The sequence below is a fragment of the Porcisia hertigi genome, chromosome 22 (assembly GCF_017918235.1).
Source record: "Porcisia hertigi strain C119 chromosome 22, whole genome shotgun sequence".
NCBI lineage: Eukaryota > Euglenozoa > Kinetoplastea > Trypanosomatida > Trypanosomatidae > Porcisia > Porcisia hertigi.
Window position 1 is genome coordinate 75,457 of NC_090581.1, and position 18,117 is coordinate 93,573.

At 53.8% G+C, this 18,117-nt stretch overlaps 4 protein-coding genes across 4 annotated transcripts; all 4 read right to left on the reverse strand.

Annotated features, from left to right (window-relative positions):
* Positions 1-354: 354 nt before the first annotated feature.
* On the reverse strand, positions 355-1,788 carry JKF63_04346 (uncharacterized protein; the record flags this gene model as incomplete). The annotated part of the gene is made up of 1 exon (XM_067900332.1): positions 355-1,788. The coding sequence occupies one exon, from the start codon at positions 1,786-1,788 to the stop codon at positions 355-357; it is 1,434 nt and encodes a 477-aa protein (XP_067757161.1).
* A 3,728-nt stretch (positions 1,789-5,516) lies between these two features.
* Positions 5,517-6,758, reverse strand: JKF63_04347 (uncharacterized protein; the record flags this gene model as incomplete). Its single annotated transcript, XM_067900333.1, has 1 exon — positions 5,517-6,758. One exon carries the CDS (start codon positions 6,756-6,758, stop codon positions 5,517-5,519), a length of 1,242 nt encoding a protein of 413 aa, XP_067757162.1.
* A 2,481-nt stretch (positions 6,759-9,239) lies between these two features.
* Positions 9,240-12,839, reverse strand: JKF63_04348 (uncharacterized protein; the record flags this gene model as incomplete). The annotated part of the gene is made up of 1 exon (XM_067900334.1): positions 9,240-12,839. The coding sequence occupies one exon, from the start codon at positions 12,837-12,839 to the stop codon at positions 9,240-9,242; it is 3,600 nt and encodes a 1,199-aa protein (XP_067757163.1).
* A 3,888-nt stretch (positions 12,840-16,727) lies between these two features.
* Positions 16,728-17,408, reverse strand: JKF63_04349 (uncharacterized protein; the record flags this gene model as incomplete). The annotated part of the gene is made up of 1 exon (XM_067900335.1): positions 16,728-17,408. One exon carries the CDS (start codon positions 17,406-17,408, stop codon positions 16,728-16,730), a length of 681 nt encoding a protein of 226 aa, XP_067757164.1.
* Positions 17,409-18,117: the final 709 nt, after the last annotated feature.

Here is an 18,117-nt window from a genome sequence, read left to right on the forward strand (position 1 = left end):
TATCAAGATACAGAGGAACGGGAATGACGTCAAAGGTTATCATAGAGGGGCAGAGACTGTGTCGCAGCATCAACAAGAGGGGAAAGTGCAGGCGGTCCAGTGGTACGCTTGTGGGTCCGTAGCCTTCTCAAACGCGTCTGTCCGCGCACCAGTAGGCAGGCAGACTAGAGAAGAATGAAGTCACTTCCCAGACGGGTGGGCTCACCAGTTTCCTAGACGCCCTGCGGACACTATCAAGTGTGTCTGTGGCGTAATGAATTCCAAAAACAAAACGGTGCAGCCAAAGAGAAAGACACTAGAACGGCCCGCACCACATACGGCGTGCAAGGCAGAAGCTGTGCTTTGAATTCTGCGTCATGTGAGCAGCGCATACTGAACAGGCTGCTTCGGTATCCGGTACTCCCGTGTGTAGCGCAGAATAACGTGTTCGAAGCTTTGCTCGGGTGGTACCAGTAGTCGAAGATACTCTTTAAGGTCCACCTGATCCCACCGTTGCGGGCGTAGCTCGAAGAGTGTGCGAAGACGTGTGGCAAAGTCGTTACTGAGAGTATCCTTCGGTAGCCACCACGCGGTGCCTTGCACGTTGCCGTCAACGACACCGCCGCTGCGCGGCTCTATCACGACGTAGCCACGCAGCTTTTCCATGAGAGCCTTCTGCGCCCCTTCGGAACTGCGAGGCGGGATGTCCGCCACGCCGTAGAAGGACGATGGTATCGCATCCACCCACACCCTTACAAAGGTGTCCAGCGGCAGCCCGAGAGCCACCTCGCCAGTAGATAGAGTTCGGCGGATAACGCCCTGATGCGCATCGAATACGCCACCCGCGAGAGCCACCAACACTCGCGGCAAGTTGAGCAGACTCGGCATTCCCTGTAGCGTGACCGCGTCATTCTCCTCCCCCGCTTCATTTGGGTCGCTCGGCCCTCCATACACGGCCTCCAGTGACCGCAATACAACATCGGGATATACAGACGGGCAAAGGTGCTTCCGCACGGCGTGCCAGGAAACGTCGCACGGCTCCGCTGCGTCGAGAAACGTCAGCGACGCAGCTAACGACTCATACACGAGGGAAGGGTGAAGAAGACGGACGAAGCCGCGGTGCACAACCGCACCGATGCTCTGCAGCACAGCAGCGAGCTCCGCGGGGCTGCTTCGGAAAATACGAGCCAGCTGCGCAAAGGTGTATCCCCTACGTGAAGGACCAGGGGGCTTCTCCCCACTACTGCTCCCGTCGGTGCCCTCGAGCTCTTCAATAGTCAAGTACGACTCGCCCAGTATAGCGGAAACATTCCTCTGCGGATGCGTGGTATTGGTGTCAAACATTCGATTCAGAGACCCCACAACAACGCTGTTTGCGTACTGTCGGACGCGTGAAGCGTCAAGATGAGAAGCATCAGTGGGAGAGGACGCGCAGACGGCGCCGCGGGCATCATCGCAACTGCCTGGAGACTCATGGGTGGCAGATCGACCAGCACGGTTTAGCCGCCGCGCTGCCAACAGCATTGTGTTTGAGTACTCGATGCGATTGACGGACCGAGTCGACTGCGCATCGTGGAGACACAGCTGCTCATCGCCTTTCATTATCAGTGCGACTGAAACTTCAGCTTTACGTGTCGGTGAACGAGAGGGTTGAGAAACGCGTCTTCTCTTGCGCCGGACCGCGCTGACGTCGGTGGAGTAGGTGGGGTACACCTCTTCCTCAAAACGCTGCACCCATACCTCGTCAACCGAGACAAGTCGATATTCGTGCCGGGAGGCGAAATCAGAGCGCACATATATACGATCCATTATCCACGCGACGAGTAGCACAACTAACAAGAAGGAAAAAAAAGTAAGCTGAGATGGCTACGTCTGAAAACAAAAAATAGGCAAAGAGGGGGTGTGGGACGACGAGAGGTGTTGCATGTGAGACGTAGAACAATGAAGAATACATCGACAATGAGAAGCAACACCGGTAAAGGTACCAAGCGCAGTAGGGGCAGCAGAGAGTGAGTGCGTGCACGAAAACCAACAACAGGAGAGAGTAGGCCACCGACACATACGGCTTAAAAGGAGGTGAGCGAAGAGTAGCTGTAGCGTCGATTGGGGGGTGCGGGAGAGAGGGAGAGGAGTGGAGGCGCAGTGAAATTATCGTCGCCTTATCTGAGCGTGCGAAGCTCAACCCGTTCCCGCAAGCGATGAAAAAAAAAGGAAAGCCTCCCCAAGACCACACCCAAGACCGCACACACCAGGTGCAGAAAGGATGACATGTCGATGCTTTCAAACTAACGGTGAAATGCCAGCCACCCGATAAGCGCAAAGCACTGCTTACAGCCCAAACACGGACGACCTTCTATTCAAGAGCAACGCAATCATCCTTCATATCAGGGAGCTACACGGCTACTAGTCCCATCTGATATATATATATATATATGTGTGTGTCTGGAGTCCAGGCGTCGCGCACACACGCCCACGCACGAAATGGGAAAACGGCGACGACGCAAATACATACGCATGCATCATGAAGGGATGGAGGGGTTTTTCTCCAACCTGCTCATCCCGCCATGAACCGTAAGAGCAAAGCCCCATTCTCTACTCTGGCCTGTCACGGGCCCTTACACGGGGCGCAAAGCGACACTGGACACCCCTAACTGCAGCGCCTACTCGGTCCTCGGTGCGCAGCTTCAAACTTGAGTTGTGACCACTGGCACGCGGGTACACACACATACTCTCTACGTCACCCTCGACGTCGCTCTCTCTTCTGCATGTCACCATGCAGTTTATCCGTGCGCGGGAGGGGGGGGGCCTTGGCGCCCCGCCAGTGTAGAGAGCAGCGTCAGGAGGTAAGATACCTTTGAATTACGCAGAACATATGAGTATCACGTAAATTCTGCTAGCGTGTCCACTGTACTAGCACCAACGGACGGCATCGTCATCGAAAACACACACACACACACACACACACACACAAAAGCATCATCAGTTGCAAGACATCGCTCTGATTTTCCCTTTGCCCTGGGTGGACATGGGCTTCAGCACCCGTATTCGTTGTGGCGTTCACAAAACCCTCATTGGTACTCAGATGTCCTCCGGGGGCACGGGTGTCCAACACGCCCCCCCCCCCAAATAAAAAGCACCCGTGAAAAAAAAAAGGGAGGTCCTTCCGCTCGTTATGAGGGACTTGAACGCCGGCGCTTTTCCCCATGTGATATACGCGCTCGAATAGGAGCAGATCAGGAAACACATCCCAATGGACACGCAGCCCAGGTCCACCTGCTGCCCCCGGTGAGCAATGCCTCTGGCAGGCTCCTCTCGTCGTGTTTCTCACCTTGCCTCCTCGGCAGTCCACTGATTGAACAAGTCTGCCTGCCTTGATTTGTCAGTGACTGGCCTCTCTTTCGCTCACCGGCTGAGTTGCTTGGATGTGGGACACCTAGCAAGCCGTGCTCGACAGCGCGTGCCCAGAGACATGTGCGAATGGCGAGCCTGCATGCTACACCTGTAGACCGGATCCCTTGTTTTCGTAGGTCCCCGCCCCCCCCCCCCACCACCACCACACTACACACCCTGGCAACCATCGCGTTTGCACCCTATCATGAATTCACGCAGTCCTTCGGCAGGGCTTAGGGGCTCAAGTGTAGGAAGTCTCCTGAGCGAGCATGTGCAGGCGCGCAACGAAGTCGGAGGGTAAGCCCTCCCCCCCCCCCCTCCACAGCCTCCTCTCTCCCTGCAGGTGCGCAAGGGGGCAGCGAAAGCGACAAGACAGCCGGAGCCCCACGCAACGCCAATGGTGCACACGGGTAATTACACTATTGCATGCGAGATCAAAGCGTGAAACCCAAGTGACTCATTCTGTTAGGGGAATCTTACATATCGCGTCGCGTGTCGCTAACAAAGCTCGGATTGCACGCCCCCATAGCAGAAGCAAGCAACCAGGGACGCTCTGCCTCGAGACGTTGCATGTACCGCAATGCTACCGGTTGATTTGGAGGCCCACCACCTGCACTCCGTCTTTTTTTTTTTGCTCAGTCCACCCGCCCCCCAGTCACAGGGTCGACATTACCTGTTTTAGGGTGTCTGCTACGGCTGCTGCGGAATAGCTTCAGTTGTACCTTGCCGCGTCGTACAGCACAGTCATTGGTGATGACAGGATTGGCGTCTGAGAGCGGCGACCACGGTTCCGATACATGGAGTTTGAGTCGGCGCCGCTGCTGGAACAGATCGCCCCTTTTTAAGACTCAGCCGATATTTCTGTCCCATTGCGATTTTCCCATGACAACGAGTGGGCACGAGAACGCGAGTGCGAGAAAGGAGTGCGCGCCTGAGAAGCGTTGTAGCACCTGTGGTTTGTGCACCTGCCAAGACGTGCCCCCTCCTGCGCTCCTTCTCCTTCCTCGACGAGTCCATGAGCACGGCACAATCGAGCAGCCGTGCAGAAACACACACAAACACGGTAAACCGAGGAATACATATACACGGGACAGGGTGTAGGGTGAGCCGGCGGACGCGGAGGGGGGGGGGAGGAGAGGGGGAGGGGAGGGGAGGGGAGGGGAGGGAGGGGGGGAGTAGAAGTAAATTCAAGCAAAGATAACAAACTGGAAAGTAGGGGAAGAGACGCGTATGGACAGGTTGGGGGGTTCTATTTGTTTTTTTAGGGTAGGGGAGAGCTAGATGTCATCGAAACGTCTGGAAAACAAGAAATAGATACGGAAAAACGAATTTGCACACGCACACATACATATGTGAGCATGTATAACGCGGGATAGGGGGTAGGTAGGGGGAGGGGAAGGGGGAAGGGGGGGAACACACACTACACATGTGAGCAACATAAACAAGAACAACGAAAGGGATGTGCGCTGCAGATGATGAGAATTGGTTGTGGGTAAAAGCCAACACGCAACATGGCAACGGCAGAGGGCTACAAAGAGAGATGATGTCAACCAAAACATGTTTCCTTATTGGCGTCTCCTCGTGTTGTCGCCAAGATGTATTGCTGCAGGTCCCCTTCTCATGAAAGAGTGTTTCTTGGGGAGTGCACTCAGAGTTGATCTCGTGGAAACGCACCTGGTCTTCCATGTTTGAATAGGGCTTGTTTGCCAACGCACCCCCGCATCTCCTGGGCGCTATCAACGGGACCAATAAAAGAAGAAAGCAAAAAAAAAAAAGCAGGGGAGAGAGGAGGCCCTGTTGGTACGTGGGGAAGAAACAGAATGTCAGGTACGTACATATTTAAAAGGGTGCCGCGCAGACATTTTAAACTATAACGAGGGAGATCCTCAGAAAAAGACGACGACGCGAATGAGGACGCAAGTCAAACCACGTCACTTCCCTCGAATCCCCCCACCCCCCACTCCCGTGTCGGCGGCGGCGGTGGTGGTGAGCAAGTCACCATTGGTGACACAGAAAGGGGGGGGGGAGAGGGCGAGGAAGGCGTTGGAGGTGCTGGTGCAAATAGACTGCAGCATAAAGGAATGCAGAAATAAGTTACAGGGAACCCACCTTTCACACCACGTCGTGTTCACCGTCTTCTCCTCAATTTAGCCTTGAAACGAAGACGCCTCTGCGTAGGGATTGTGGGAGAAGGACCCACGACCCGTCAGGCTGCTGTGGGAGTTGCGCGCACCGCCTAGGGGCCGTAACAGCGGCTGGGGGTCACCACCAGAGCTCCCCGAAGTCCCAGGAGGGCGTGACAAATGCTGTCGCGAATTGGCTTGGCTGTTGCCAAAAGAGCTGCCCACGTACGAGCCGCTCTGGGATGCAAAAATGCTGCCAGGCAAGTGGTGTACATTAGCCTGTGAGTTCGACTGGGAATGGGCTTGGGGGTACACACACACGTTTCCGGTGGCAAACGACGGGGCGTTGGGGGCGTAGTCCGGCATGCTGCCCTGTGTGGAGGTGTGTCGTAATTGCGTGCGGTTGTGGCTGGCAGAGTCGTCCTCGCCCCCGGTGAGGGGGATCTGACGACACAAGTGCAGAAAACTGCACTCGTTGCCGAAACGGCAAAGGCCCTTACGGTGCTCACGGCATATCTTTGACTTGGGTATGTGCAGCAGCATGCCCACGTTTTCCTCGTAGCGCGACCAGAGAAAACGAGTGGGGCAGATGTAGTGGAGCGCAATGGCAGCGTTTTGCTGGGCACTATTCGCATTGGGGCCACTAGAGAGAGTGCCGCCGGTGGAAGCAGTGGTCGCCTCACCGTCGAACGGTGATCCTGTAGCGCTCCCGCTCTCAACTTCGACGTGCGTCTCTCCCATAGCAGCCGAATCCTTCTCGCGGGGAGGGTCAATGATTATGGCGAGGCCTAGAGGTAATCCTTCAAAGCTGCACTTGGCGCCATGCACGGGGCAGCAGGACGGCTTGTTAAACGCCTCCTGCCGCAGCTGTTCCACCACACTGGGGTTCGCGTGTACCTGAAAACAGCGGTCAGCTTGGCGGCAGCGCCCTTCGAGGTAAAGGCGACAGAGCCCGGGCACTAGACCGTCGTCCTCAAAAGCGAGCGTCGGCTCCACCGCCGTGATGGGGATGCTCAGCTTCGTGCTTGCGGTATCAATGGCGGAAATCGAGGTCATTACAGCGGCGCGCTTGGCGGACTTTTTACCGCTCATTGGCGGGGATCGTGAGGAGCAGCCGCTGTGATGTGGCCTCAAAAGCGTGCCGGATCCAAGTTGGCATGGTGAGCTGTGGTTTCCGTACGATCCGGTGGGCATGGAATTGGCGCCCGATCCCACGCGTACAGTGGGAAAGGAGTGCTGCATACCGAGATGCGGAGAGAAGCTCATTTCCCGTAGATGTCCGAGAATCTGTGGCAGGACAATGGAAGTCTGATGAGTTGTGTATTGGGATAGGCAGAGGGAGGCTGGCGGGACTAGGAAGAGTTCTTCCGGTATGTTTGTTTGTGAGAGAGATGAAGGGGGAAAATAGTTTCTTCGAGCGTGCCAGTACACACACACACACAGATAGAGAGAGGGTTTCCAGCCTGTGAGCACTCCGGTTTGTACAGTCCGAGAGAGCCCACGGCGATCCCTTGTTATCCAAAAAAAGAGAGCACAAATTGAGACGTGAAACGGAGGGCCCAACCGCACGGATACCAGAAGCCGAGAACGACACTGACAGGGAGGAGGAGTGGGAGGATAAGAACAAAAGAAAAGGAGGAGAGAGCGAACACTCAGAGTGAAATGTGTCAAACCAGAACGGGGATCATCTAAGCAAATAACACCGAAAATATATTCTCGTGGGTGACGATTGCTTTTGCTTGTTGGGGGGGGTGTCCGAAACAAATATGTGTGCGCACGGAACACATTACAACCCCACCCGCCCACATAACATTACGTACACAAACCAAAGAAAAGGTTCGTGCGCCACGTGCGTGGAACAGAAGAAGCAAATGAACGGGGACAGGACGGCGGGTCCGTAGCCCGGAGAGAGAAGGCATAGAGATAAAAAAAAAGGGATCGAGTAGGTTATCCCGAAGGTGGTGAGGAGGAGGAGGTTGGCATTAAGCATGTTTTTTTTTGCCCTGTAATGACGTGACATAACATTAAGCATTTTTGTTTCGCCTGCACCGCGACAAATGAGCCGCAATGGCATTGACCGACTCCGTCATCCGAAAACTGATACGGCAGGAAACGTTGCTCGTCTGGGAGCACAGACCCCAACACCCCCGCTCACGCTTGTGGGGGTATGGCTACACGGCGACTCCCTCAGTGAAGCCTCATTATCCAGTCAGCAGGCATTTGAAACAGGCTAAGACGCGCTCAGGTTCCACTCATACTCTATTTTTCCAATGAATCACACAAATATGCGCACAGTGACAGTTGGCTCAAAACGTATCGTCATCCGAGACCTCACAGAGGATATGTGCTGCGGAACCTCACTGAACAAGTATCGATGTCGCAGGTAAGCAATCATGTCACCGCACAGCACCAGTGTGAGATATATTGGTATAGAGGAGTAATCATGACTGACGTGACTCCCCCCCCACCACCACCTCCCCCGTACTACACGGCAGATTATAAAAGCCCACATGGCACACCGAAACGGGCCCACATCACCATAGATACACCCACCAAGCGACACAAACGAGAAGCAGCCATTTCACACACACACACACACACACAAAAGGGCTCCTTTGGTGAGTTTAGAGTGTTTCCTTTGCCGTCATCCGCTTCTCTGTGGGGGCGCATTGGCTCTATTCAAGATCCACACGTCTACACCGAAAAAAAAAACGGGTGCCTCTTCTTTACCCGCCTCGGTGGCCTGCCGCGGCAGCGCTGCGAGAAACACGACGAGAGGAGCCTGCCAGAGAGGCATTGCTCACCGGGGGCAGCAGGTGGACCTGGGCTGCGTGTCCATTGGGATGTGTTTCTTGATTTGCTCCTATTCGAGCGCGTACATCACATGGGGAGGTGTGTGTGTGTGTGTGTGAAAAGAGTGCTCGTGGTTTTTGTTGTTGTTGGAGGGGGACGGGCTTTCTTTTGGGTGTGGCTGACACACACATATGTGCCACTACAAAATGGGACAGGGAAGGATTGAAGCAGGTGAAGGCGACCTAATCCAAAGACATCGTCGTCAGGGAAAAAAAAAACACCGCAAAAGGACGGGCTCGAGCACGTTTTCTCCCGCCGTTTGTGCGTGTGTGTGTGTGTGTGTGTGTATGATTGCGAAGGAGGGAGGACGACAGACCACTTTTTGGGGGAAATCCAGTAGCACTGAGGTGTATATCACCGGACAATGCCTAGACTTGCTGTGGTAAAGAGTGCAACGCAGTCCTGCGTTCGAGAGATCTCGGGTGTAAACATCTCGGGGCACAACGAGTCAGTTGACCGTTTTTTTATTGGTGCACTGTGCATGACCCACACCCCATTACTTGCTAGTTGCCGTCAAGGAAGAAGAAGTGAATATACAGGGAGGTGCACAAACACACGCACCCCCCCCAAAAAAAAAAGGAAAGCGACTATGGTAGAAAAAAAATTGTGCGCAGTTGCCTCCCAGCAATAATTACAGACAGACATATATACACGACGGGGTGAGCAACAGCAACCCCAAAGGGAGGGGGGTTCATAACCCAAAAAAGAAAACTGCCGCAGATACAAGCACCGAAACGTTGTGGTTTTCCTTCAGCATCAACGCTTCTCTGTCTTTATCAATAGAGGTGAAAAGGTTTTTCTATGCATGTCATGACGTTACTCTTGCCTGATCGTTCAAAGAAAGTCGCGATCATAGAGAACGTAAGGGGAGGGGGGAAGAGAGAAAGACGCTCTTCAAACGCGTACTGGGACCATCGGTGCCGCAGGATCGATGGTCATGTGGTGCGTGTTTCCCTTCTTGAGGCACTTCGCAAAGGACTCCTTGCTGACAGCACACGTGTTGTTGAGCGCGTAAAGGGCAGCGACACATGCGAGAAGAGCGCGTTGCTTGTGGACCTCATCCTTGCGCTCGGTCTTGCTCCAATGTTTTTCTCGGTACGCCCATAAAACACTTAATTGGTCGAGGAGAGCTGCGTCCGCCGCGACGGAGAAGATGTACCGAACCGCCTGCTGGCGGAAGGCTTGCAGGGCGTACGCCGTTTCCTGGCCAACGAGGTGCACGGCAGCACGCAGATGTGAGATCATCGATACATGTCGCTGGTAAGCGATGTAACGCGCTGGCAGCCGCTCCGCCCCAGGTGTGTGCTTCTTAGAGTTGAGCACCTCAACCTTTACATGGTGTGCTTTCTCCGCGGCATTTCGTTTGGTATGCTGGCCGCACAGACCGACGTTTGAGATCCAGCGAAGTAGCCCCTTCTTGGGTTTGGCGTGCTTTCCCTCGGGTGTTGCCGTCGCCGTCACTGGTGCTGGGGTCCCGGCGGAGATGCCGCTGGACACATGAGTTGAGTCAATCGGCTGCTCTTGGAGGAGACTGCCCTCTTTTATGGGGTGCAGAGCTGTCTTAGCGCCACCCACTGTAAATACGGCGTAACCCGCGCACCACACAGTTCTGGTGATGGGCGGCGCCAACAGCCCTGCTCCGCCTTTTTCCTCTCCTGCCACATCGTCAGAGCTTGCCGGCGACCGCGCGTCGTTTGTTTCGTAGCAACACTCCACATAGATGCGATCCACCGCCGACCCCGCAAACTGCAGGACGGTGTCCTGCTTCTTGTGCTTCTTGTCGTGGAACACCCACGTGTAGTCTCCGCTCTTTTTTGTGGATGCAACTATGTGATACACCGGTACTGTAATAGCCGGGAGAAAGACATTGTCGGGGGTGACGGCGCTCACAAGGCAAAAGCACCGGGCGTTCGACGGTGGCCGTGCCGGGACACGAACTTTCTGCAAAGCGAAGGATAGCTGTACCTCACCAGGCGGACGTGCTGTGGGGGCGGGTATGAGGTGTAGGCCGTCAACAGAGGTAGCAGGAACCACGTTGCGACGGCGCTTCTCCTCCGTGTCGTTTGTCGAGTGGAGCGTGGACTCCAAAGCCCAGTCCTTGTGGTAGCGTGGGACAGGGCGCCCGGCCTCGTAGGTTTGCAGTGCCTCTAGTGGTCGGAACACTGTATGGAAAAGATTGTCAATGTACAGCAGCTTGCGCTGCGCCGCCCACGCCGCGGTGTCCATTTTCGAATGTGGGGGAGGGTTAGCCAGCAACACACTGCGAATAAACTGCGGGTACTGCACGGTTAGCGTACCCCTTTCAGGGTCCTCGATTGAGAAGACATTGGCAAGCACACACAGGTACGTCGCAGCCTCTATATACGTTTTAAGCCGCTGGAACAGGGCCTTGGAGGTGACACCGCGCAGAATGGCGTGGCGGCCCATAAAAACTGTGTTCTTCTCCCAACGCACAGGCGTCGGTTCGTTCTTCGCAGCGTTTTTCCGGATTATTTGCAGGACACGGATAGGAGTCACCCTCCACTGCATCGGCTGCGATGACGTCTCAAGCGATGAGGCCGTGGAAGTGGCGGTAGCAGCAGCAGCAGCAGCAGCATCTTCTGCTACTTCATTCCTACCCGCTTCTACCGGCGGTGTGGCTGGTTGAACCAGCTGCTCCACGTTCACTACCATCTCGTGGATTCCCTCTGTGGATACAGCAGTGCTAATTCGGTAGCCTTCGATGATCGGGCTGGTGCCGAGGCCGAGTCGTTGGAGTAGCGCGCCCATCTGTGTCAGTGATATCTCACCACTGCGATACGTATCATGTGCCAGAAAAGCCTGGGTCACCCATCCCTTTCCTCTCGCCGTCACACATGCGTTGAAGATGTCAAACATCGCCCCCATTGGCAATGGAGCCGGCGCGTTCTTCAACGCCTCGTGACGTTCGAGGTGGTTTAGCCTCAGCACGCCAAACGCGATGCGAATGGAGCGCTCACTGAAGCAGCCGTCCTTGGTGGGAATGAACGGCTTGCCCGTGTCTTCCTCCTCCGCTTCCTCCGGCCCGCCCTCTTGGCCCTCAGTCGCCTCTGACTTCACCGCGGTGCTGCGCTTGCTCTTACCGTCCTTTTTGGTTTTCGCCTTGCTGGCGGCCGCGCGCTTCCCTCCGGGTATCGTCACCGCGTCTGGAGGTGTCTCCGTGTGCTCTGTGTAAGCGGCGGCTTCTCCAGCCCTGATACAGGCCGCTGACCGCCGTCCCTCATAAAACCGCTGTGCCGCCATCAGCCGTTCGAGAAACGTCCATACTGCATCTTCCGTGGATTTGAGCAGAACAAAGCAACGCTTCGGCGCCGGTGGCGGCCGTGGCGCGTCTTTTGCTGGAGCACGAAGAATGACAAGGGCCCTCTGCGTCGCCGTCTCACTCTCCGACAAGAGCGACTGGGTTGTGATACCGTATTCATACGATGATGTAGTCGAGCTGGGCGGTTTGCTCGTCACGCTGTACGTGCTGTAAGAACTGTCAGCCACCTTCCGTGGATGACGCCGCCTCGCCCCGTTGGTGGCGCGGTGATGGCGGCCCTTACTATCGGTGAAGGACGAGTAAGAGTAAGAGTAATCGTCGTAGCTCTCCTTACCGGTGTACGAGGAACCGGAGTAGCTGGAGTAGCTGTAGTAGCTGTAGTAGTCCGTGTAGTCGCTCTTGTCACCACTGTAGCGTGTGCTGTAATCGTAGTAGTAGTAGGAGTCCGAGTAACCCTCTGAGTAGTCTGACGTAGTGGCAGCTGCCGGCTTTTCCTGCAGCTGCTTCTGTTGTTCGGTGGAAGCCGAGGAGGAGTACGAGTAGTAGTAGCTCCCATCCGTGTCATGGGGTGTGTCCGTGTAGTAATACGAGCCATCAGAGTAGTAGTAGCTCCCATCACTGTAGGTGTAACTGTAGCTGCCTTCGTCGTTGGAGTACGAGTAAGAGTACGTGTGCGATCCCGTATCCGTATCACTGGCGATAGTCGCGGGGGTCTGGTGATGAGGCCCTACTGTTCGCCCGCCAGGCGGTTGCCTGGGAGTAGCGATTGTTGTCCCCGCTGCCCGTTGCCCACTCGGTGAGTTGGTTTCAATCTGGCTGTCGGAGTAACTGTAGCTGTATGAGCCGTCGTCGCTTTCAGATGTGTAGGAATTACTCTGCGCGCTGTCCTCGTCCCAGTTGCTCGTCTTCTGCCGTTTCTGGCTGCCTGTGTTGCCTGCGGCAGGCACCAACACGGCGCTGGAGCTGTCGCTGTCGCTGTAGCTGTAGCTGTAGGTGTAGCTGTCGACAGAGTCCGCCGCCTTCGGCTTGGGGGGAGGTGTCCTATTCCTACCCCGTGTACCCCCATCCCCAGAGGCCACTGCCGGAACGTGGGGAGGCGACTTTTCGATGTTACCGTCACGACCGGTGATAGTGTCGTCTGAATAGCCGTAGGAATAGGAGTAGTCGCCGGTGTAGGATCCGGTGTAGGAATAGGAGTAAGTGCTGTCCGTCATGGCACCGGAGCGTCAACACCGCCCGTGCGGCTTTATGTGTGTATCTATGTTTTATGTGCGTAAGGGATTTGACCAATGCAGAGGAGGGGAAAGAGAGAGAGAGAGGAGGGGGGGGAGAGAAATTAGAGGTGCAGCAGATGGAGATCCGTACAACAGAGATTTCTATGGTGTGTGAGTGTGTATGTGTACGTGTACTTTGTGTGTACGTGTTCGATGTTTACTTGGTTCCACAGTGTGAACACCACCTACAAATACTCCGCTTTCCCCACCGCGCAGAGAAGCCACACGAGCGAAAAACGAGTGGGTGGAAAACAAGAAGAGAGCAAAAAAAAAAAAACGAGACGCGTCACACGAGCGCCACGACAAAATGATGGAAAAATGTGCTTCAAGCGTCACGGGTTTGCAAAGGTCCCTTCCCTGGAAAGTACGTCCCTGAGAAATCCCTGCGCTGTCAGGCGAGAAGAGGTGAAGAAAAATGACGGAGGAGGCTGTGAATCAGTCTGGAGCTCGAAGAAAAGCCATGCAGGTCATATCCTTCAAGGTATGTACTGTACATCCATATATCTAGAGAGACACACATGAACTGTGAAGAATCAAATGACTGACAGACACACGCACGTACACCCCCTTTTTCTTCTCCCACATCTCTGCTACACCGCCTTTTGGATGCTCGACAAAGGAGGAAGAGGGGGGGAGAGAGAGGGGAGGTGCAGTTCATACAGTGCAGGGATACCGCCGGTGCGAGCCGTTTAACCCCCTCCCCTTTTTTTTCACTTGACCGGTCCAATCTCCATTATTTTTTTCTTGTTTTCCCTGTGTGTTGGCTGGTTTCTACGTTCTCACACCTGGTGAACTTTATTAGAGGTCCACATAAAATATATATAAATATATATATATGTAGTGAGACACACCCCTTGAACAGTCGCTGCCCCATATATATATATATGTATGTATATATATGAACAAATACGTATATACATATACATGTACACGATATAAACATATATATACATGTTCATATATATACATATATAGGCATGCCCCCATTATCCTCTTCACTATTAGCCTGAGACTCTCACATAGCCATCCCAGCACACCCCCTTTTTTAGATGCACAAAAAGACGTCTGAACATTTTGATGTGCACGCGACATAAATATAGATATATATAAATATATATATATAAATATATATAAATATGTGTGTGTGTGTGTCTGTGCAATAGGTGAAAGGGTACAGAAGAAAGAGCGGACTACCCACTGAGCATCTGAGGTCAGACATCGAGGGGGGGGGAGGGAGGGGGCAACTGCTAATACGAAGGTGGTGGGCAGTGCGTACATTCGAGGGAGAAATAGGGAGAAAAGGGGGCACATACCGACACGTGGAGGCTGAGAGCACTCTTTATGCGCGGCTAAGTCAACGACACAAACACTGGAAAACAGTGCATCCCCCCCTCCTCCCCGCCAGCGAAGAGGAGTGGAGAGGTGGAGGAGGGGGGGGGGGGCAGAAAAAATAGGGGAAGGCGTTGAAATAATGTAGTACACGCAAGTCAGAGCTCAGGATTCCTACAAGACTTGGCGAGAAGAGCTTGGGTGGCCCAGACACACAAGAGTGACGAAGTAATCTGCAAAGAGATGAGAAACGGGTGTGTGCGCGTCGGAAGAGAGAGAGGTTGAGAGGAAAAAAAGAGAGAGCACAGACTAACAGCAAAAAAGAGATTGTCGTAAAGCAAAGGATCGCTGCACAATATAGCCGCGGCCCTCCACACACACACACACACACAAATTCACAGACACTGCGTTAGAAATCCCCCAATACTCGATGCAAAAAATGTGCGGAACAAAAAATACCCCCTCCCTTTCTTCTATCGATGCCCTTTCCCTGAATCTTCCCAGAAAGAAGAGAGGCGATGGGGGAAGGGGATGGCAAGTGAAACGCTGGTCGTCGGCTCTGTCCATTACCGCTTCGGTGAGACGTAAAACGATATGCGCCAAGAAAAAAAAATCACTGTCTAGCAGGGAGAAGGGTGCTCAAAACCTAGAAAGACGAAAAAAAATGTTAGTGTTCCGCATCGCGGTGAACCTTCTCTCTACCCAAGATGCACCAGTTCAGCGGTGCGCCGTATACAGAGTAGTCGCCATCGCAATCACGGCCCCCATGCAAAAAAAAAAAGAGGTCGGCAGCGAGTTCCACTCTTGCGCCCGAGACAGCAGCTGTGGGACCGGAAGCTCTCGGAAGCAAAAGATAAAGTTGAGGTCAGCTGTGAAAAGCAGTACAGAGAGAGGAGGGAGGCTGGGGACTCTGTGTGTGGTAGTGCGTCACGGGATTCACCTACACCCCCCCCCTTCACATCCCTTGCCCCGAGTGTCTTGCTCGGATCCGCTTCTATCGTTGCCCCTCGCGCGAACCGCATACGTTTTCTACAGAGCAATGCGCACAGATTCAAGAACAACAACAACAGAGGTGATACTCCCTCATTACCTACCGAGCTAATTTGAGAGACACCCACTGGGCAGTGGCAAAACATCGGGAAGGGTGGAAGGAGGGAAGTAGCCATATGGGGTCATCACATCAAGAGAAGGGGAAAAAAAAACTGCCCGCGACACCCCAAAGCCACAAAGAAGAAAAGAATTCAACGATACCATGTGCGTGCGTCAACATGAAGCTGCACAGACGGAAACATGACTATTGCAGCAAGGGTACACAAGAGAGCATTTTTTTGTTGGTGGTGATAGGCGACATGAGAGGAAGAGCCGGGGAGCGAAGTTCCCCGCCTTGAACGCAGCGATTCGCTCCAAACTGTTGCGACTGCGGGTGCCCTCTCACCGTTCCTCATCACATCACCATTGTTCGTGTCATTTGTCTATTGGTGTGGACTCTGAAGCGCAACAGGAAACACCTGTAGGCTAGTAGATGTAAGCACACACATACACACACACACACACGGGCGCACTGTCTCATAGATTCGGACATGACCCAGAAGATGGGGAGGAAGGGGACAGGAGCACGAACTATACAGGAAAAGAAGGGGGACGATATGAAGGTGAGTGACATAGGACACCCAGAGACACCGACAATCCCAGAACATAAGGGGAGACACAGTGACAGAGGCAAAGGCAGGAGTGGGAGGAACGGAAAGGCCGGCGCGTCGGATCAGCGAAGAGACAAGGGACAAAACAAACAAGACAATCACACACAGAGAGAAAGAAGAGAAATGACCTTAACAATCAGAAAACGACGAGAACTCCACCACCATAACCACCCTTATCACCACCAGCACCCTACACAGCGGGAACAGGGGAGGAGGAGGGGGAGGGAGGGAGGGAGAGGAGAGGAGAGGGCAGGCGCCAGAAGAAAAAAAAAACAGACAGGCACCTGAATATGTCCGCGCGTGTGTCTCACTATTGGAAGAAAAATGAAAAATGAGAGGAAAAACATAATCGGAAAGAGATGAAGAAGCAAGAAAAGACACTGACGTAAAAAAAAAACAAAGGATTTGAAGGAAGGTGGGGGGGGGGAGAGGAGGATACGACAACACAGACGGAGGTGTGTGTGTGTGTGTGTGTGTGTGTGACGTAGAGGGGGGGAGAGACGCGAGGCATGCACCGTTGTGACACACAATATGATACACACTGGGGTCCACCACCTCCCGTAATCCGACAAGTGTAGGTATTCTGCTCATGTGTGCATAACCTTCTCCCCATGTGACTGTCAAGAGTGTGTGTGTGTGGTGGTGGTGGTGGTGGTGGGGGGGAGGGGGGGAAGAGAGGAGAGGAGAGCACCAAAATAACGTTTTGATATAGACAGTGCGCAAAGGAAAAATGCACCCAAGCCTTTTTGGTAATCCAGCAGATGTTTTTGTACGTCTACAGCGATGGATCAAGTGGCGGTTAAGCCGTCTTGGGGTGTGGTGTTGCAGCGTTGTACTGTGCAATCTGTTCCTTGAGATCTGTACGGATGCTATTGACGGCGATCGTGACCAGCTCCGCGGTTCGACGGCCAACAACCGGGACCTTCTGAATCATCACTGCACAGTTACTCGCCACTTGTGCATCGGCTTCTTTCTGCAGAACAACGGTGATCATGGTCCTGGCAGTGGGGATCACTAAGGTCACACGCCAGACCACGTATAGAATCAGGCTGATGAGGTGTGTGCAGACATGAAAAGCTGCTGTCTTGGTGACATCGAAGTCTTGGTAGTTGCTCACATACGGCTGTGTTTTCTCCGTCACCAGGCTGCGCACAGCCGTCACCTGCTCCTTTGCGTTGTCCACAACGCTCTGAGCGGAGGTACGCACGTTCCCCATATAAAAATCTGCTTTTTTCCGCGCATCCTCGACATACTCGTGCGCGGTATTTACGGCTTTCTTGGCAGCATCCTGCGAGCGCGCCTTTTTCTCCGAAACAATTCGCTGCCCCTCATGCACGTAGGCTTGCATTGTGTTGATCGCGGTTTGGGCCTGCTGCTGCACACTTGCAGCGGCGTCGTGTATGGCGCTCTGACCGTCCCGCGCCGTGGTATTCACCTTCATCTTCACCCTTGACGCGGTGTCAGCAATTGCGTCGGTCATCTCCTTCGCCTGCGCCTGAGGACTATGCGCACAAAAGGCTTGTATTTTTCAACGTCTTTTTTGAAAGACCGTTGAGACAAATCACAGCACCGCGACAGCAGCTTTCTTGTGGAACGGCCAAGAGGTCAGTCAAGCCGCTTACAACACAGAAATGAAAGGAAAAAAATCGCAAAAAAAGGGTGTAGTGAAATACACGAGTGCTGTCAGCGCAACAATGGCGGTGTTCGCTAAGCTGAGACGCGTAGAGAGGAGGAAAAAAGAAATGTGTTACTTGTTTGACAGGGAGGGGGGGGGGGCAATAGCAGCAGGGAGGCAGACACAAGAGGCTGAACACCCGAGCTGTGTGTCTAGTCTTGAGTAACGAAGCAAAGAACGGCGCTGAAGGCGACGTGTTTTTTTTTTTTTGAGGGGTGGGGGGAGGGGCTTTCCAGAACAACACTAGCACACGCACGCACACAAAAAAAGAAAAAAAAAACTAAAAGAGTCCACCAAAGGATAACAGTGCACACCAAGACAAAAATGGAAAGAGGGAGGGATAGGAGGGCGGAAGCGGGTAGGGGACAGAGCAACGTCTGCCCAGGGACTCTGGATGCAGCTAGGCAGGCTCCACGGCATTTTCTCTCTCTGTGTATGCGTGTTCCTCACTGTTTCTGTGCATTTTGTTTTTTTTTTGAAGAGGTGACCACCTGCTGTCAAAAAAAAAAATCTT